At 37.8% G+C, this 22,024-nt stretch overlaps 1 protein-coding gene across 1 annotated transcript in view; it reads left to right on the top strand.

Annotated features, from left to right (window-relative positions):
- The window catches only part of ZSWIM6 (zinc finger SWIM-type containing 6), a 48,281-nt gene that overhangs the window by 5,372 nt on the left and 20,885 nt on the right, over window positions 1-22,024 (top strand). The window contains exons 3-4 of the mRNA XM_062513276.1: window positions 6,238-6,386; window positions 6,907-7,057. Coding sequence (XP_062369260.1) covers window positions 6,238-6,386; window positions 6,907-7,057 — 300 coding nt within the window. The remainder of the gene's footprint in view (window positions 1-6,237; window positions 6,387-6,906; window positions 7,058-22,024) is intronic.

Below are 22,024 nucleotides of genomic sequence, written 5' to 3'. Positions count from 1 at the left end.
CAGGCAGCTTAAGAAAATGAACTGCTATTACCAAAGGAGACTGGTTTGGTTTATAAGACTTCATATAGTTTCCTGCTCTTCCTCTCAGACTCACATAAAACCATGGTCAGAATTTCTTTTCGTGTTCACAATACTAAAAAATTGCATAGTGCTTTCAAGGAAAAAGTGAGTTCTTCTTCAGAGAAGTGTTCTTCTGGGATTCATTCTGTAATTCTGTTCTTTTGATCTTTAATTGAATTCCTTAAGTTAAAAATAATAAAGGTAACAAAAAACCCCTATGAAAGATAACCAGAAGAAATGTTTCTCATTCTAGTATCATAGGATGAATGTGAAATCACCATTTACTCTATCCTATCTCTTGTGCTGTAGATACTGAGTTTGCAGTGCAAAACTGTCTTGTAGACCTGTCTTGCTTTGAACAGTTTCACCTTACTGAACTGGTGTTTGAAGATAAATTATATTGAATTCTACTTCAAGGTAGAGATAAGTGAGAAGAGAAACTTGGAAAAACTGGCCTATTGAAAGTAGAGGAGACCTGGCACCTGAAACAGCTTTGATTAAGAGAAATTCTGAATCTGGTGTTGGGCGAGGAAATTCTTTTCAGTGTTGCCTAGAGTTTAATTTCAGAGTTGTTCTATGTAAGACTTCCATTTCTTTTTTCCTCTGTCGTCGCTGTACTAGTTTTAATTTTCATATCTTTTCAATGATAAGCAAAGAAAAAGTCAGCTCTTGAATATTATTTATTTGTATGCTTGAATGGTGTAGGACTTGGAAGAGCTTTGAACACAGTTGTCTTGTCTTCCGTATGAGCTGACTCATGAGAGAGATGATGAGATGGAACATCAGTGCTCTCCTTTAAGCAAAAAGCTAATTGGATAATGGTTCATCTCCTCAAAACTCTGTTATGTAGCATTCAATGACTGTCTCTGACTACCTTTCAGGAGGTTACAGGGGGAATTAGTGAAGTGACTTATATTGACACAGGTTTATAATAACCAATGTCTTTTGAATTTCTTGGTGGACACAAATGATGCGATATCCTTTCTTGCTTCATGACTGAGCCTCACTGCAGGAAGCAATAAGAGGATGCTGTTAAAATCACAGGAATGTGTTGGCTAGTTGCTAACTTCTTCAGGAAAGACAAGCGATTTATTAAGAATATTTTTCTGTATTTGCCATGTTTTCACTTGGTGTTGATTGCAAGAGTGTGCTGCATAATTTTAGAGCACAAAAGCACCTCTTATTTTTGAGAAGGTACTGTGTTCTGATTTTCTCATGTAACACTCATACAGTTGTTTATGTTCCTGATAATCTCAAAACTGGAGTTTCGTGATGTGTAATCCATACTGAAAACAACTGAATGTATTAATGCTGATACCCTCCCTGATGTTTGCACTATAGAATTGATGGCTTCACATTGGGTTTTGATTTGGGTATGCTCTCATAGGAGACTGGCTGTAGCTTTGGGTCCTGCTTAGCTGAGGCTTTTTTCCTCCCTGTTAATTTCTGTATCATTGTAGCAGAGAAAGTGTAGTCCAGAAAGAGAAGTCAGGATGGCAACAGATAGCTGGATTTGTCATCTTAGATCTGTATGTTCATAGGTGTCAAACTTCCACTTCAGTAAATTGGTTGGAAGGCCAAACTGTGTTCATGAGAACTTTCTTGAATAGAAATAGCAAAGTAACTGCGGGGTGTGTGGAGGGAGAGAGGGAAGATCTGTTTTCATATTAATCTTGTATTAGCACTGTTTTTTTATTATGTGCATAGTGAAAAAGGCTCTGCTGGTGTTGGTATAATGTTGGTATTGTTAGTGGATAATATAGCATGTTTGGCTGTATGTACAGAGGGAACACAGAATTTTTTGAAATTGGAACACTTGTTGGGATTTTATTAACCTTCATCAGCAACTTAGCATATCCAGTCCTGTCTTCTTTGTGCTGTTTTCATTGACAACTTCATAGCATTTGCTGTTTTTCTTTGGTTCTGGGAGCCGTGGAACAGGTGTTAAATAGTTCACCCAAAAGTCCTGAAGTATGTGACATGTCTAAACTTGGAATTGTGTGGGAAATCAAAGGCATAATAATATTTTTAAATTATTATTTTATTGATCTTCGGTGTTACGTAGTTATAGTTTTGAATAATTCAAGCATACTAAGTTTATAAAATCAATCACCATTCTGTTATGAATCAGCATACAGCAGCATTGGTTTCTAGCTGTGTTTCTTTCATTCGATCTTCAGTAGTACTTATTAAATCATGTTTTTTATTTGTGATAATTTTTCCATATCTTCTCCTTAATGCTGCCATGGGATGACATTTAATAAAATGTAACTAATCTACAATTCATTTGTACACTTAAATTAATGACATTTTTATTAGAAAGTTCAGGAAAATATGAGTGGGAATGGCTACAAGTGAATGATTTGGCATGGTTTTATTTGAAGTCAATTCTTGTGATACTTCAGAAATGAGGATCAGGGAAGCAGTTTTCCTTGTTTTATCCAAATCACCCTGTTGATCTGCACCTGAGTAGCTGGCAGTATAAGAACTTCTTAGTCCATTTTTAGTCATTGCTCCCTGCTTGCTTCTGTTCTGTAAGGTTAAGTTTTCTGTGTACAGCACCAGTTCTTGAATGGGATTGCTCATTTTGAAAGTAGTCGCTTTTAAATTGCTATGTAAATGAACAAAGTATTTATTTTTTGAATGCTTCTGCTTCTTAGAACTTGGGAGTTAATTATATTTAACATACAACCTATGATCCTAAATGTAAAAGGTTGCTACCCTGTTTTCAAATACTATTAGGTGTTCAGTGTCACAAGCTGTTGTGCACAATATTCCTGCTTTGACTGCTGAGATTGCAATTCAGTAATTATAATAGAGCATGAATAAGTATATACGGCTGTGCCTGTATACTGGTTATAAATACTTTACATCACGTACATACACTTTAAATACAATAAATAAAGTGTATTTCAAAGACTACTCATGGCAGAAATTTAAAAAGCCAGAGGCCGGAGAGAAGGACATTAATATCTTAGTTTTGTGTCTGTAAACTGACACAGTTTAATTACAGGTCTTAATATTAGTATAATTACACAGTGCTTTTCACTTTCATAGTTCAAATGTGAACTCATTTATCCTCATGACATCTCCCTAAGGCATGTGAGTAACGCTTATCCTCAGGTTACAAGTGGAAAACAGGATTTAGGCTTGGTACCAAACTGCCCTGCAGAGTTCAAATTCAGGGCTGCCCATGTTCCTCTTTCCACAGCCGAACTGTCCTTCTGCCAAAGCCTTGCCAGTGCCCATTCAGGGCCGTGCCGTGCCCTGAGCAAAGCTGCTGCCTTCGGGTTGAACCTTTGGCTCTGCCTGCTCAGTGTTGAGCCTGAGCCTTCCTGACAGCTACTGCTAGGCCTTCTCATAGCACCAAAGGAAACTTCCTCCTCCTGCTCGTTCAGAGAGTTCCTTACCTATTCACCCAGTGTTTTCAGAAGAGAAGTGCCAGTGTGGAAATCCCATCCATGATCTGTGTGAGTGGTAGAGGAAACAGGCTAGATCAGTCATCCGACTGTAGGTGAACCTAGTGAACTTGAGAAGTGCCTCGTTGACAGACATGGAAGATGGTCCTATCTTGACCCCAAAACAAGAATAATGGGCAGTAGATGTTGAGGCTTCTCCAGCAGCATCAGTAGAATGCCTGGCTGCTGCCTTTGTGGGAAGGTAGCTGGACATGTGGATGATCAGACACAGTGTCCCCATGTAGCAGCTATTGCTGAAGACTGCAACAGGTGCTTTTTTATATGTAGACTGAATTCCTTTAGAATTAAAAATTTTGATCATACTGTAGGTTGCCTATATAAGATCTTGTAAGAACACAATCATTCTGAGTCAATGTATCTGTATACTATGCTGAAGAGCACTGTAGAGCTTAGAACCTTGGCTTGGCATCTTCAGCTTTTACAGTCATATGACCTAACTGCTTGCAAGTAACATGTGTGAGTACAGTGATACTGTGCTGCTGGTTAAAATATATTTGGGATCATACTGGCAGGAGTAGCTTTCATTGAGGCAATGCTAATGGCCCTGGGCAGCAGGCACACTTCTTTTTTTAAAGGAAACCTCTCGTTAAAGAATTGGTGGTAGCTGTATTGTTATTTTAACTTTGTAACACAAAATGACAGGTAAGCATTTGATGAAGTGTAAACAGTTGCAGAAGGATTTTTTTTTTTACCCTCTAAATAGGGAAGCTTAGCTGAGGAATACTGGGCTATTTTAAATTCAGTTTGAAAGTAACTGTACCAAGATTATTTGAAGATAAATCTCTGTTGAAGTAAGGAATAAATGTAAGTGTATTTGGTATACTATTTCTTTTATATTGCTCCTCTTCACCCTCTTTGAGTTTTAGAGCAATGAAATATTTGCAAGGTGATACTGCAAACCTGCATCTGTGCAACAGCTGCAGTGTTTATTCTTGTGGCTTGATTTTCCTTATTATCTTGTTTTTTGCAACCAAAGACTTAATCAGTATGTTTCATGTAGCTGACAGAATTGAAAGCCCTTTAAATCTAGTACATTAAAGATTGAAGCATTTGCAGAAGAGCAAGTTTTTCATTCCTTGTTTTTTATGCTGTCTTGAGCTTGCTTCCTGTCTTCTGAGACACGTTTGTGTTCCTGTGGAAGGCAGGAGAGTTCATTCACACCTGCAAAGACACAGTTTCTTATTAATTAAACATATATGTGTGTATATATACAGCAGTGTTCCCAGCTTTAGGCTCTTGAAATTGGAGGCAGTTTAGGAAGTTGCTGAGCTGGAACATATTTTTGTTTACTGTCTCAGCAATTTGTAGATAAGACATCCCTCTGAAACTTCAGTTTGTATTTTCATTGAATAAAGACTTCAGCATTTCCTGTGACCACTTAAAAGCTTCACTTTCATGGCAGAGCTGCAATTGTGAAACAAAGGCTTGAATCAATAGAATCAATGGATTTTTTTTTCCTATATATCATAGGGTTGTAGCTATTTTGGTTTTTCAGGATTTCTCTTAAAAAAAACCTGAGCTTTTAAAAAATTGATGTCGCTTTCCTTCCCTGGCAGTATTTTCTTTGTTTTTCTGCAGAGGTAACATGGACACAGATTTCAAAGAGAGAGATTGTGTAACATGATTCAATTTCTATAACATCTTTGTAAAACACAATAGAGATAGATATTATGCAGTTGTGATACATTCAAAATAAAAATGTTAAGTCACCTTTAGTCTCAGTCATGCTTAAAATAACTATTATCTGGTATGGTGATGCCCTACCTTGAGCTGAGTCGAATATTCTAGATAAGTATTTTTCAGCCTGTTCAGTTTGAAGACCTTTTAAAAAAATGTCCAGTGGAGGTGCAGGGTTCATCAGAAAAGTATAGTTTACTAGATGGTGCAAGAACTTTTTAGTTAACTTCATCATTCTTTAAGAGAGGGAAAGTCACTGGTCTGATCTGCAAAAGCTGTGTTCTGGCAATCTGTGGCCAAAGCACTGCCAGATGTGAATCTAGTCATTTCAGTTGACACTGGGCTAATTCAAGTAGAGTTGCTGTAAATTAACTCTGTGCAGATGACATTGCCTATGTAAAAATGCTTCCTCTGAAAGCAGTGTGGTCTTAAGTATCTGTAGCTCTTATTTATGGTGGAAATACCTTTAGTGCTTTAAGACTTTGGATTTGTTTGGGGATTTTTTTTACTCTTTGTTTAGCTTTGCAGAGCCATCACAGCTCAGAGACACCAAGGTGATGATTCTCCTCATGTTCATCAATAGCAGCGCTCACTAGCAGTCACTTAAACCTGAGCAAGATTGCTGAAGGTACAGGAATTATATAGGTGTTTTGGGGAGAGTGGTTTTAACATCACAGTGGTAGAAATACAATCCAAGTCTTAATTTTTCTTGTAAAATCATTCTAGTATAGCTGCTGAGATGGGAAGAAAAACCCTTACCTTGATTCTAATGTTCTGTTAGACAAGAAAGTATTATGTATTTAAATGTCTTTTCATAGTGCTAAAGACTGTGCCATTTCTAAGTGCTTAAGACTACTGAGGGGAAATTTAAGTCTGTTTTAAAGACTGCTTAGATTAAAATCAAGGCATCCAAAACAGGAGAAGATACAAATCAAAAAACCTCTGCAGTAGTGCTCTCCTGGACTCAAGAACCTCTCTGCTTCATATAGAACATAATGATTTCTTTTCTTGCTGTTTGCAGGTGCTCCTGACCCAACAGCAGGTGCTAGCATAGATGATGAAAATTGCTGGCATTTGGATGAGGAACAAGTCCAAGAACAGGTTAAACTCTTCCTTTCCCAGGGTGGATACCATGGATCAGGGAAGCAGCTCAATTTGCTTTTTGCAAAGGTGTGTTGAGTACTCTGAACCTTTTTTCTCTCCCATGTTCTCCAAGCCAGTCTGTACTTGCTTGCATCTTACTTACTCAAAGTTCTAGATTCTGTTGTTCTAAAATAACAAAGCCTTGGGAATATAATGGCAACTTGATAATGAGTTGTACACCAGTGGACTACAATACTGATGTCTCTTGATCAGTGTAAGGATATGCAGTAGCATTTCAAGCATCAGTTTTGCTGTTCTCTTCTACCTTCCCACTCCCAAAATGTTGGAAAACCTTACAGCAGTTTGTTTAATGCACCTATGGATTGCTTGTGGAAAAATTCTCAGAAGAATTGCAATTGGATACTGAACCCAAAATTTTGTTAAAAATTGCGAAGGCAGACTATTTTTTCTACTTAAAAATTCCCCATCACACATATAAATTGCACTTCTAACTTAACAGAAGGGGAATATTTAACACAGCAGCATATTGTCTGTACTGTGATTTCTTTGCTTTTTTCAAGTTTGTATTAAAAGACTCATTTCCTAGGTGCGAGAGATGCTAAAAATGAGAGATTCAAATGGAGCTCGCATGTTGACGTTGATAACAGAACAGTTCATGGCTGACCCTCGTCTGTCGCTTTGGAGACAACAAGGAACTACAATGACTGACAAGTATAGGCAGCTCTGGGATGAACTGGGTAAATTCAGACTCATTTAGGTGTTAATATGTATAATAAAGAAACAATTGCATATTTGGAATTGAGAAAAACTTCTATTGCGGTTTTAGGCTAAGCAAATTAGAGTTTTCTGCAGTTATCTTTAATCAGTTAAATTTGGGTGGAATGGAACTTCTGATCTACAGCATGAGACAGTTGAAGGAGAGGGAACATGGTGTAAAAGGAGTACTATTCAAACACTTAAGTACTAGAGGATCTAGAAAGATGAAAGCAAAGAGTGGAAATGTAGTTACACAGCTGAGATGAAATATGTAAGCCTCTAATGCTAAGCTGGAAAGGTTGAAAAAGACACCAATTCACAATTATAGAAATCAATTACTGAGCAGGAAAGGAGATGAAATACAGAGGACTAACAATTAACATTGCTTTACAGGAAAGATTACCTGATACATGACTTTGTTGTACAATTAAGAAAATAACACAGGCTGAAATGTGAAAGGAATATTTGAACTGATGAAGTCTGAGGACACTTGCCTGTAAAGTGTTCAGGAGCACACACAGTTTTGAAAAACTACTCCAGAAATTTTTGAAATCTGTAAGAATTTCATCATAGAATTACAAGATGGTTTAGGTTGGAAAGGACCTTAGAGATCATCTAGCTCCGACTCCCTTGCCATGGGCAGGTACAATTTTCACTAGACTGGTTTGCTCAGAGCTTCATCCAACCTGGCTTTGAAACACTTCAAGGGATGGGGCATTCACAGCTGCTCTGGGCAGATGGTTCCAGTGTTTCACCACCCTCACAGTAAAAAATTTGTTTCCTAATACCTAATTTCAACCTTCCAACTTTCAGTGTAAAGCCGTTTCCCTTCGTCTGATCACTACATGCCTTGTAAAAAGTCCCTGTTCAACCTTCTCCTAAGTCCCCTTTAGGTACTGGAAGGTGCTCTAGGGTTTCCCCAGAGCCTTCTCTTCTTCAGGCTGAGTAAACCCAAACTCTCTCAGCCTTTCCATGTATGGCTGGTGCTCTGTCCCTCTAGTTATCTCTGTGGCCTTTCTCTGGACTTGCTCCAGCAGTTCCATGTCCTTCCTGTGCTGGGACCCCAGAGCTGGGTGCAACCCTGCAGGTGGGGTCTCAGCAGAGCAGAGGGGCAGAATCCCCTCCCTGCCCTGCTGCCCACACTGCTCTGGATGCAGCCCAGCACACCTTTGGCTCTCTGGGCTGGGAGTGCCCATGGCTGGGTCATGTCCAGCCTCTCACCCTCTGCTACCACAGAGTCCTTCTGAGCAGGGTTGCTCTCAATCCCTCCTAGCCTCAACCTGTATTGATACAGAGTGTTATCTGAAGGGAAAATCAATACAACTTCAGTGTGAATGTCAACAGTATTTAAAGATGGTGAGGTGAGAGAAAAGATAAAAAGTAACCACAACATTGCATTCCTAGATATAAAGTACTATAACAAACTACTAACTAGCAGATAAGCAAGTGTGTGGAAGATAAAAGACAACCTGAATTATTTAAAATATAGTGGTAAATCTTAATTTGTTCCTCTGGAAGTTAATTCACTGAGTGAAGGGATTAACGTGTCTGTCTTAGCATTGCAAACCTCATTGCAGGTATCTTGGAGGGTGTCCTAAAGCAAGCTGAAGACACATACAGTCTAAATGGAATTGCCTTGTGATTCGTGGAATTTGGAGTAGAAACCTGTGTTCCCATTCTGGAAAGACATTTCAAATCTAAATAGACTTAAAGAAGTCTGTTTTGATGTTCTCTGGTCAATATGGCTGTGCCTGACTTACCTAGCAGAAAACATATAAACATTCAATAACAAAAAAGCAAAAGTTTATAGACTATGTCCTATGAGACATTATGTAAGTAGTGCAAAGAAGACAGCAAATACCATAATGCTCTTAATATAATTTAAAGGTCCAAAATCAAGCTAAATGAAATCAAATCCAGGTATTAGTAACATGTTTCATTTAGAAAAGAAGTGTCATATGCAAAACTTGTACTCTTAGAGGTCAAAAATGACCAGTCATTCAAATGACTAAATCACATACTAACTGGTGGGATAAGATTGGATATAACCTGTATAGCAAACATTCTGTTCATTCTAATTGAAAGCACTAGGCTAATAAACTGCTAATTATCTTGTTAAGATTACAGAGTTCTGTGATCAAGATCCTTATTACCATAGCAGGACTCTGTTGGAGTCTAGGAACAACTGCAAGTTTAATAACATTTTCATGATATCTTTTCTTGGTTTTTTGCCAACAGTTTTTGCCAAGTAAGGCACTTGCCTAGCTGGGCATCCATGGAACAAAATTGGATCCCACTATACTGAAAACTAGAGTGTCTCATGCTTCGTTGCTTATGTGAATTGAATTGATAGGTGGTGGGAGAGGTAGAAATGTGTTCTCCATCTTTTTCCTGTAGCGGTCTTGCCACATGCTGTCAATAAACAAAAAAGTTTTGTAAAATTTTTGTAGCGGCTCCTCTTGTTTCATCAGTCTTGTATTAACATAATTTTCTGGACAGCACCTGTCTGAAGGTAGAGGAGGTGGAATCTATCTGCCTGCAGCATCAAATAACAAATACTTTTGGACTAATTGAATTTAGTTTCTCTCTATTTAATCAGAATTCTAGATGTCACTCCCAGGAAGCAGCCTTACCACTACCTGAGCTGCTATATTTGAATCTGAGGCAGATCACATTGTTTCAGTCCTGAACTGCTCTGACACCTCTTAAGAGTATCAAAATATGTTGATCTTGTACTATAGTTTTAGCTGCAGATACATTTCAGTCACACCAGGTGAGCAGTGGGCAAAGGGTAGAATATAGCTTGGCTCTTCCATCTCTAGAGAGTATTTTCTGAGCTGTCTATTTATTCTCCACTGGTTCCTTCCACTGGTGCATAGCAAGTTCCCTCCAAAATGCCATTAATTGTGTGAATCTCTCCAGATTGACTCCTACCTGATGTGAAGGCTACAAGCTTCTCTAGTGTTTTTGCTAGGATCTTACTTTGCTTGGGTTTCCCTGTTTTCACATTAAATATTGCTTTTTCCATGTGAAATTTGCATCTCAAAAAACAAAAAAAGTACAAAAAGTTCTAGTAGATTAACAAGGAGACCAGAGTTACAGTAAATAGCAGAGTTGCAAGAACAGACTGCAGAGGGAAAAGGAGGGTGGCCACAGCAACACATAATCTGTTCTAGTAGAAGTAACTCAGACACTGAGTTTAAGAGTCATGCTATCATTTGTTACAAAGTATGTTGGCTTGCTATCTTCTAGGATGTCACAGAACCAAAACATCAATTCAGGGAGTGAGACACGGGCCTCTGCATGTTTAACATTTTTCATTTCCTGTCCGTAGTAATCTGGGGAAGGCATATGTGCGCATCTGTTAAAAAAATCTTTTAGCTATACTCTCATTTATGTCACGGGTAGGTAGCAACTTGATGAAGTTAGGGAGAATTTTAGGGCATAAGAATAAGTAAATATAAACTGCTTAATAAAGGCTCTCTTGCTTGCCTTGGTATGCTCTCTTCCAGCTGCTGGGCATATGGCCACTTTGTCAGTTCTGTTTTGGCATAGACTTTTAAGCATACTTAAATAAATTCATATTTGCTCCTTGACTGGGTCATTTGAGCCTTTCATTAGAATTTAAGTGATGCTTTCTGGCTGGCATTGGGTTTTGGCAAAGATACTGGAAGGACACACTGAGCTTTGATCACAGTCCCCATTCAAGTTTGTGGTAAATTGTTGATTTCAGTAGAAGTCAGATTGGGTTTGAATGTTTGAAGGTGCTGGTTTAAAAACAACAACAGCAAAACTCCACACACCTAAAACAAAGGTGAAAAAAGCCCCTGAAACTAAAACCACTGAAACCTCCACTCAAGACCCCCAGTAAAACACTTTAGGTCTAAGCATGAATCTGGCAATATTTTAGTACAAAGTCCTAATTTCTTCAGCAAGTCATGGTTCAAAAGCATCATGTTGCCAAAAAGAAGCTTCCACATAACTAGGCAGTTGTTTTTTAAACCCTCTAGATAGAGAGTAAGAATATAACTGCCTAGCAGATTCCCCTGTTCTGCATCCAGGAATGGCATAAGCTATATGCTACTTACAGAATGTCAGAGGAAAACTATTGGAAAGGTTATGAGTCAGAGCTCTAAGGCTTGCTCAGATACTTATCAAACTAGGAGAGTTTAGATGCAAATTTTAGTGATGCACTTTCAACTTGTCACAGTAATACATTAATTCCGCTTTGCAGAGTTTAAAGTGGAGTTGGAAATCTTCACATTGCTGTTTAAATGGTATCCCAGTACATAAATTTCACATGCTGATGTTTAGGTGTTTGACCTGTGGCAACCATGGTTGAGGAGTTTGGGATTTCATAATGATTAATTATCTGAAGCCCCTTGGTTTGCCTTTTAATTAAATTGCATTGGCAAAATGGGGTACAGACATGGAAATGCATAGGAAATACCTGCTGATGCCCATTGAGCTGAAATCTCTGATTTGAAGGAAAGGTCAGTTAGCTTTCTTCATAGTCCAGAGGGGAAAAATAGATAGTGTAAATTTAGTAGATAAGTAGGTCATTGATACTCATCCATGAAGAATAAAGTAAAAGTTGCTTGTTCTCATAAAAAATGAAAAGATTTCCCTTAAAAAAAAAAAAGGGGGGGGGGGGAAACGCGGAAATTGACTTTGTACTCCAGACCAGGAATCATAATGGCTGTGAAGCTCTGCTTTGGAATTAAATGTTGAGCACTGCCAGATGCCAGACACCGGGAAGAGACTGTTTTGTTGGCAAATGGGATCTGCAAGTTAATGGGTGTTTTCTGCAGGCTTCTGGCTGTGAAATGAAATTGGAAGCCCTTTAGCCACATGGATTATACAGGACCTGAATACAAATGTCACATGTCACCATCAGGGCCCACTGTGAAATGATAGTGTTCCTGCTCGAACACTATGCCATTGCAGATCATTTAAATATGGGGATTTCATTTAAACTAAAAGCTCCATTTGCCTCTTGCTGCAATTTAACAGTCCTCTTAGCAAAAGCTAAGTGTCAAATTAAAAAAGTGCCCGCATTTTTAAAGCTGTAATGCAAACCAACTTTTTGTTGCTTCTTGTGTACCATGAAAAAATCATTATACTTGTCAATCCTAAACAAGGTCATAATTGGAGCAGCTACTGTTATCAAAGTAGGGGTGCTCTTGTGACAGCTTAATGAAGCTGAAACTCTTAAATTAAATCCCAGATGCTTAATCTGATGAAAGCAGTCAAGTAGAGGAATCTTAGAAAAGTATCTAGTTCTTGATGGAATGATGGGCCCTAACACCTTGTTAACATGTAGTTTACAGAATCAGATTTTTTTTTCCCTGTGAACTACCATTTTCAGTATCTTCATATCATATTGCTTGTCTTCATGGTGAAGAAACTTTGCATAATTTGCATGTTTCAAAACAAACATTTCTAGTGGCTTTCCTCTATATTGATATTTAAGAACTCCTAAAGGGGGAGGAGAGTTGGGATTTTAAGTCAAGGATTAATTTCTGGTGAGGTGATGGCTTTGAAATAGCGAAATATTATGGAATATGATGTCATGGGGAAATAGTTGTGTTCAAAGAAGTCCTTGGCAAGGCAGGACAGTAAATAGCATTGGTGAATGTGTTCTGGTTTTGCATCATGCTGATCCAGGTCTCTCTTGGTCATCTTGTTTTGTGATGTTGAGGAGAACTTAAATGGTTTTCTCTGTGTTCAGCTGGGTACCTTCCACGATTTAATTAGTTATCTCCTCTCTACCTCAACCACCTATTGGAATCTAAACTTTTTAAGTGTTGGAACCTCTTACAGTATTGAAAAGAGCCTCATTCACATGATAAAGCTTTTCCCATTGACATTCCTACAATCCTATCTGTTACATACTAAATATATACTAGCATATTAAATGGACTGTTGCTATAAAGGAATTTCTTGAGTGGATAATTTGACTTCACTGCAGTAGTTCTAAACGTCTTAGGTTTCCAGTAGTACTTTGCTCTGTTGTATATCACTTTTTAATGTTGGGTCAGGCTGGTAGTCTGTTTTGATTTCACACTTACTGGTATTTTGACCATTTTTTGGATTAGAATGATATAGTTTTGCGTTAAAAGTTAAATTAAAACACCATTTTACAAGGTCATGATATAGAGAAATAGTGCAATATATTTCCTAGTGGGTCATGCCTGGACTTTTATTAGTAACACTTTGTTCCTCATCTAAAGCCTAATTCTGAATGTTGAGGTTTGGAAAGGAATCACAGACTAATTAAGAGGGATTTAATTACCATTTTGCCATGAGCAAACTAACAATCAAGTGTTAAATAATGCCTTTTTTTTTTTTTAAATTTGGAAACCATTTTGAATTTTTCCTGATAAAAATTCATAGTCATCTCTAGAAAACAGCAAGTTAGATTCTTTCAGCCTTAACTGAATGAAGCTATTTTCTATCTATAATTCTGTCTCAGGCATTCCTTCCCTTTGCAGTTAGAGACAAACTTGTATGAATGGGACATGCCAGCTGTTCTGAACAGATTATCTGTGCTTGCTGCTTAAGTGGGAGGGAGAAAAGGACAAAAGCAGCTATGGTTGTTGCCAGTATGCCCCTAGAGAAATTCCTGGTGCCAGATTTGAGGATTATTGCAGGGTTGCTGTGAAAAAGTATAGATAAAGTTAAGCATCCATTACAGTTTTGGTGCTCTAATGCCATTTTTCTGGACCTGCATGCTTCATGTAATCCCCTTTTAGGGTCAACCATATAGTAGAGACATTCACTTTTCCCTGTATTTTATGTTTTTTTTTTTTAAATAGTACAGCAAGACTCTTAAGTTTGAAATTTGACTGCCAAGTTTATATGCATATTGTTGAATATTCCCACTTGTAATTGCATCATGTATTGCCTTAAAGCTAAAGAAAGTACCCATGTCCTGCACTTGTAGAAAATGCAGTTAACTTCAGATTTCTAGATATACATTAGTCAGTTGCACATACAGCATTTCTGGCCTTGAATTTAAAGCTGTTGGAAGCCCTGTGTTTGGAAGGAGGTTGGATGCACCATTTCCCTTGGTTTTTCATCACAGAATTTTCTAAGTAGAGTGGTATCTTACACATATTTGTGTCTTAAACTGTATCATATCCAGTACGCTGTCTTTACTTAAGTAGTGGTTGCATTAATATAATTTAGTCTCTGCTGTCAAGGTCTTATGACACACATGTACCCTCAGGTCATGCACAAGGTTACACCTGCTTTTTCATGGAACAAGCTGTTAATTTATGTCAGTGTATTTGAATTATTTCTGTTGTTGGAGGTGCTAAATTAACAGTAAGTCAGAATTAGCATCACAAGACAATTTTGCTGTTCTAAGACCTGAGTTATGGATGACGACTTAAATTGCTGTCATGGCTCTACAGTGTCTTGGTTGATGCTGTCACCTTCATTTCTTCAATAAATGAGGCCAGGCTGCTGTTTGGCAAAGATGGATTTCATCCACCTTCTCTGGGGATCTTTTCCTTCTTCCTTCATTACTGATATTGCCATAATAGTATTTGAAATGAGGGTGTGTATGAGGCCAGATTATGACACTAAAAATGTTGGGTTTAGGTAATGTTACAGAATATTTTGTGTTGGAAGGGACCCAGAAGGATCACTGAATCCAGCTCATAAGTGAATAGCCCATATGGGGATCAAACCCACAACCTTGTGTTATTATCTGATCAATGGAGCTAATCCTGTGACATTTATCAGATTTCAGAAATAATGGTCACAGTAATTACCTTTAGTGTGTTAGCATAGCTTGAGGGGTTTATTTCTAATGCCATACAGAAAGTTGCATTTCCATTCTGTACAGTTGGGTGGAAAGTACGTCAGATTTTTTAAGTACCTACATGAAGGCAGTTGTTTTTATTCCTGTGATGTTGAAGTGTTTTATTTATAAATGTCCTTAAAAATGTTGTGTATTGAAGCTGGTGTACAATTCATTGCAGCCCTAACTGTGGAATCTTGTCTGCAAAGATTAAGGAGAGTCTTAGTATGAGCCAAGCTGATAATTAGTGTTATTTTTTTTCTTCTTCTCACTCTTTGTTTTTCATACGTCAGTAACATTAGGCTGCCAATGAATTTTCCAATGCCACTTCTAGTAAATACCAGAGCTAGAGAGAAGTGATAGATTCAAAGGGAGGAATTACTCTGTCTTCACTGATTTCTGAGCTTTACCTTTTATTCAGTTATCAAATCTTGTGGGTTTGGATTTTGGTTTTTTTGGGGGTTTTGGAGTTTTTTGGGGATTTTTTGTTTTTTGTGGGTTTTTTTTTGGTTTTTTTGGTTTTTGTTTTTTTTTTTTTTTGGTCTTGAATGAATACTGGAAAAAAACCCTGAAAGTACTTTATAACTTATTTATTACATAGATAAAAAATTTTGTACGGAGATTTACATTTCTTCTAAGGCCACAAAAGCTAGCTGAAAATTGTAATTGGAGCTAGAGGAATTTAACTAAAACCTAGAAATAACCTTAGAATTTTGGATTGTGGTAGGTAATCACTAAACTGTCTAGCCAGGTGCTGTGCTAGATTCTCTTATTAGAAGTTGCATTTGAGGTATGCTGTTTTTGTAAAAACTCAGCAATTGTGTTTGGACTGGAAGATAAAAGTGACTTGGGAGACGAAAGTGTAAGCAGGAATTAAAACTAGACAACCAGAATGTATTCCTTTGGTCAATTACAGTGCATTATTTGTGTTCTGTGAGAATAGTTGTGGTAATTGTAATTCCCAGTATGAAAGGGAGTGTTTGCTTCACTTTTTTTTTTTAAAGGAGAGGTATTTTCATTCCTCTGTAAATGAGAAGTGTTTTCATCTCTGTGTTTTATTAACAGCTTGTTTTTTTGGACATCTCCTGTTTTGCCTCTTCCTAAAAAAATTAACTGTGAGAGGAATTAATCCATCTCAAGGATACATTTATATGGAAGTAGCTTAATGCGTTTGTAGTTACAGTCACATCAACTTTTCTGAAAATTCTCTAAGTCTCTGAAGATAAACTGTGACTACTGAGAGTACATCGCTAGACAAAGCAATTGGTAGAATATCTAATACATATTTTGGTGAGGAGTATACTTTGTGTTTACCACCTAGCTGTAAATACGCACTACTAGTTAAAATTGTGAAGAATTATATTAAGATAAAGGACTATTTTTGTACTATATATGTTAGCATTAGCAGTGCTTTTTCCTTCAGTGGATTGATTGTAAACAAATGAGTAAACAGTTTTTTAAATATGAAGGAAGTTAGTCAGTGAGATTCATTTGCAGGTTTCTCGTACTTTCCTTTAGCTTTGTAGACTAATAGCCTCTATCTTGCTGAAGTGGTTAGGCTATAGAGTACTATAGATGCATAGAGGGGTATGTAATGAACACATGACTGATGCTTAATGTTCTCTTGGGGAGATCATGGTCCACTGACACACTGTAAACTGTGCCTTTCCAGCAAATTCCTGTTCTTTGAAAACTTTTGAAACTCCTTGATTGAATGACAGTGTCTGCAAAAATGTAGGAACTTCTAAAACGTACTTGAGAGATCATAACCTGGAACAATAGGCTCATGAAAAATGTCAGAACCGTGTGGTTAGTTCCTTATTCCATTGTGCTAAAAGTTGAAAACACAGGAAGAGAAAGCAGAGGTTTGTAGTTACTTGACACTTGACATAAGATCATGTGGTTGCTCATGGCTTCAAATAGAATCTCAATATGTAAATGCCTATTTCAGCCAAATGCACATGTACCTTTAACCCTTATGGCAGCAGCAGGCAGCAAGAAAGGGTAATTTAAGGAATTAAGCATTTTGTTTTGTCTCTGTTTTATACTTCCCCTCTCTGAAATGCATGCTTGGAGGTTAGCCCACAGAAGGACAAGAGATTCCCTCATGCCATCAGTGCTGCAGGTAATCTATTGCATTAATCAGCCAGCTACTGTGAAATGCATGGGGAGTGATTATACTATCATACACAATACAATCAGCATGAAGTGCTTGTCAAGACCAATACATCAAAGTTCAATTCAGTAACGGAATGAATTAGAGCAAAATGTAATATTCTGTTCTCCAAAAAAACACACCACCCATAGAAAAGAAGGCTAAACATTGAAACCAGAATGCATTAAGGAATTTTTGTAAATAAAATTGCAACTTAGGTACAACTCAGTGCTGAGAGCAGTTTTCCTTGATGTTCTAAATGAACGGGGAACAATCCTAAAGCACTTTGCCTATCTTCACTGTTCTGTAAAAGCAACTGTTTAATTGGAGCAGTCTCCAGTGGGACTTGTGATTGTGCTTTTTTCTGGTGGAGATCTCTCCATGCCTGGAGAAGGGCAGCGGCTTTGCCAGTTATTCTGAAGGCACTTGTCCTTCTCATTCAGAAGCAATAAACACCACATAGTACCTTCTTTGAGGTGTCCAAGTGCCTGCCCCAGTGAAACTGGGTATGTGTTTAAAATACAGATGTAAACCACTTTAAACTCCTTTGCAGACATTTGTATTTCAAAGTGTTCGTAGGTTCTGTCTGCTAGTACTGTTTTTCTTCTGGCACTTTCAATACTGGAAGATTATGCTTTTGTAATACAATTGTTTAGTCTCAAGTGTCAAGGGTGCAGCAGGTGCAGAAGCTGTTTTGTCTGTTGGGCAAAGCGTATGATCTTGATTACCTGGCTCCATTTTCATTGAAATGGTCAAATGCTACTCCTACAGCTTTTTTTTAAGATAAAGTTGTGCATTAATGGAAAGGGCAAAGAAATGTTACAGCACATGTTTCTTGAATATTTTAATTTTGCAAATGCACTCTTTGCTCTAAAGTCAATAAAATGTAAAATTTCAAAGCAAATGCCAAGTCTCAGCCATTGATTACACAGGTGTTTTGAATGAGGAAATGCTGACCCAAGCTCAACTGTACAGCAGCCCTGACATGATAGCATGATGTTTTTAGGAAAAGTAAATTGTAATTAAACAGATGAACAGAACTGTATGCTGGCTCCTCAGTAATGATCAGTGTCTTAGGACCCCCCTAAAATTGTTTCCATCACCACTGTCCCATTTACTGGGGCAAGAGTAAAAAATAATGGGGTTTATGAAAAGTGAGCTATGCTTAATCTCTTGGGAGAGTCTGTACACATCCCTTGCACTTCCTTTAGCTTCATGGATATGTGTGTACACGGGATGTGTAGTGATCCCACTGTTCTATGCTACATCTAGTTTTACAGTGTCTTATTGCTCTTAATGTTCTTCAGTTGGCATATTTAAATCCTGATCAGTGTAAATTCATACTGCCCCTCTCTACCCCATAAATTCAAAGGTATGGATGTCTCCAGAGAAACATAGAAGTAGTGATACTCTCTTGTATGCACAAGGAAGGCCTGCATGCATATTTTTCCTTTTTTTTTTTTTTTTTTTGGTGGTGTGAACACTAAAAATGAATAATAACTATGCATTTTCAAAAGGAGATCTGTCTGAACCAAAGGTCTGTTTTGGCAAAGCTGCCTTTTTTCAGGTCAAGAGAATAATGTTGAATAAAAATAAGCAATTCCTCACAGTGTGACAGCTCTAATACCCTTTCCCTTGTGAAATTAGGGAAATTGCAGTTGCAACTTGTCATATTTTCCAGTTATTTTCTGGGGAAAACTTCTTGTATATTGAATTGTAATTGTTTTATCACTGTACTGTGAGGAGTTTTGTATTGAAAAGATGTAGGTTAGAGTCCAGAGATTTAAACAAGAACTTCAGTTGTGTTTTAGTAGCATGCAGTTTGGGGTGGGGGAGATGTGTCAGCCTGCTGAGAACCAGTATGGAAAAATATCTGGAGAAAAGGAGATAGGAAGGAGAGGGAGCTGTGTCAGAGATAAAAGCAGTCTGTAAACACAAATACTTTCTCTTGGGTTTTGGTGTCTTTTTGAAAAACTATTATTATTTAATGAGTCTTATGTTCATATTGTAATTTGCACTGGTGACATCATTAAATGTAATCAAACATGTAAACTGAAGAATGCTAGGAATGTAGTTTGGAATACTTTGGAACATAAACTGTTGTCAGCAGCAGTTTCTAGAATGAAACCACTGGAAATTAATTCAGATACCTTTCTTGCAAATTACGAGTAGCTGTCCTTCATTTTTTTCCATCGGCCTCATCTGTAGTAAACGGTACATGACCACCAGTTTCCTCAAAGGGGTGCCATCAGGCAGAAATAGAGACTCTTCTTGTTTGAGGCTAGAGTAGCCCTTTGAGTTAGTGGTTACATTTAAGGGCTAGCTCGAGGGGGCTTCCACTGAGCAGCATCAGAGTGAAATAAGAATATCCTCCAGGCTCCTGCCACTTGGCATGTGATAAACTCTGGGCACAAGTGAACGTTTTCCTCAGACTTTTCAGCTTGAGGAGCAGGGCAGGCATCAGTGAATTGAAATAGCTAGAATGGAGCAGATGTCAGGGGAGGGGGAAGGTGTTTAGGGAGCAGAAGTAGGAAGAAATTTGAATAGAAGTGAATGCACACACTTGGGGCAGGGAGGGAGAGAGGGAAGAAGGAAAAAAAAAATCACACACGATAACCTTCAACGATAACACAAACTAACCAAAAATACCTAGAAATCCAAATAGGTTGGAGAGTGTGCGGCCATTGGCATTATACATCCTTATTCCAGATGAAGAAGGCTTTGTAGCACTACAGGAGCTCTTTCTGTTCCCTTTTCTTCTGGTGGAGTAATTTTGTCTTACACTCCCCTTCCTACAGGGAAGCAGCAGCCATCAAAACTGACTTGGATCTCAGATGTGCATGCAACTTTCTCTCAAGTCATAGGGAGCACGGTGCAGCTGTGGGTTCTGTTGAAATTTTAAGTGTTTTGTGAGGGGGTTATTGGAAATACACTCATTCTGGACATGAAAATTGCCTGAGTTTCAGAGACAATGTCTGCTAACAACGCAATGTATTTATCATTGACATAGTTTTCCACATGAAACCACAGATGTTTTTAAAGAATTTTGGTACTTGGGTTATCTTTGCCCTCTCCTGCCTCATAGATGTAACACGTGGATAATGGAGCTTCCTTAGGAGGCTGGTGAATTCTCTTGCCTCTGGTGATGTTTTTCAGATGTGGAGAAAATAAAAAAGCCATGTATTCTGTAGGGGCGTGATGCAACCCAGTAGTGTGTGTTCTGCCTTGATGGATGATTGAAATACTTACCAAATGGGTTTAAGATTGCCACTTTGCTTTTGCTTCAGTCTGAAAACACTGAGAATCTGGTTGCAAAGTATTACATTGGTGGGTTATTGGGGGGTTTTTTGGTGGTTTTTTTTTTTTTTTTTTTTTTTTTTTTTTTTTGTTGGTTGGTTATTTGGGGGTTTTTTTGGTTGTTGTGTTGGTTTATTTTTTTTTTTTTGTGAGATGCTGAGAGTAATACCTTCAAGTGATACTTGATTTTGAAAATAAATAAGGAAGCCCACGACTGTTATCCAAGGCTTTCCCACATGCTTCATCTTGTATTTTGTTTTGCAGATTTCAGTCAATGCAGTCAGTCTGTCTTAGGCAGTACTGAATCATTGATGCTTAATAATAAGAACCAGTTGTAATTTGACTCCTTTTGATGACTGAAGTGTGCTGGCAAGTATGTCTAAAGAAAATTATATGATTGGATTCTAAAAGAAGTTTTAGAAAGTGGTATTGGCTTTATTCACCTTCATGGCAAGTTTCAGACACTTCCGTTAACCCAGAACACTTCCTGGACTTTATCAACTGTGCAGTAATATACTGCAGTAGTTTAGTGGTCTCTGTGGTGTTTTGGATAGTAATGTACCATATTTTGTTTTGGTTTTCAGATTTTTTTGATACTGTTTCCCCTGACATGTTAGTCTTGAATAGCAGGAGACTTAACCTTAAGAATCATGCTGTGTTTCCATTGGCTCCTGTGCCCTCCATGAGTTACTTTAAGAGTGAATGTGGTGTGATGCCCTGTGCCCTGGGTATCAATTCTTTATTTTTAGGTAGCAAAAGAATCCCAGAATGTGAGAGTTTTAGTACTCCAGAAAAAACAGCTGCATTTTTATTCTTTGGGTTGTTTCCAGCCTGTCATGAAAACTGTGTAGTCTTAAGCATATTCTCATGATGTCTTTTAGTGTATAAGGCACATTTTTGTGAGCTGTGTAATGAACTGTTGCTAAACAGTACTTTCAGATGTCTTCATGCTTCTGTCAAAGTTCAAGCTGGTGAAGGGACAGCTGATTTAGAGAAAAACCTTTCAATTCGAAAATTGCTTCTAGACACACAGATAAATTCATGCCTTCGTGCTATATAGTCTCAGGGAACAGTTTCTGTAGTGGTACTATGTGTGATATGTCAGCACACATTAGCCTTCCCTTAGAATTCCCTAAACAGAAAATGCAAAACAATTTTTCTTGGGTAAATTGCTGTAAAAATGTCTTACTTCTATCACACTGCACAAAACTAGTGTTTACTGGTTATCTGAGACCCAGATGTGTTTGAGAATGAGTTACATGAGTACTTCTGGTGGGTTCTGAGTGTGAAAGTATATGTTTACAAAACACATGTCATACTAATGTACTTCTTTGGTCCCCGTAATATGAAGCTGAATTATACAGTTTTCATTAATATAAAACAACATTCAGTTCTGATACAAGAATTAGAAGAAAAACTTGGTCAATGTAACTTCTATAACTTTATGTGAATTCTTTTTTGCCTTTGACTGATGTTCCTGTCTGATGAGCCACACGCCGGGAACTCTGGATTTCTAATACAAAATACCTACTAATGCCTTTTAATTGAGAAGGTGGGCTTGGTACCATCTTTCAGCTGCTTCAGATTGGCCTTGCCAGCCCCAAGCACCTCTGTTGGGAATTCAGTCTGCATGGTGTTAAGTGTAGCTGGGAAGCAAGCAGTTTAGCCTTTGAGGAAAAGTATTTG

The sequence above is a fragment of the Cinclus cinclus genome, chromosome Z (genome assembly GCF_963662255.1).
Source record: "Cinclus cinclus chromosome Z, bCinCin1.1, whole genome shotgun sequence".
NCBI lineage: Eukaryota > Metazoa > Chordata > Aves > Passeriformes > Cinclidae > Cinclus > Cinclus cinclus.
Note: the sequence above shows the minus strand (reverse complement) of the source record. Positions and strands in the feature narration are given on the sequence as shown.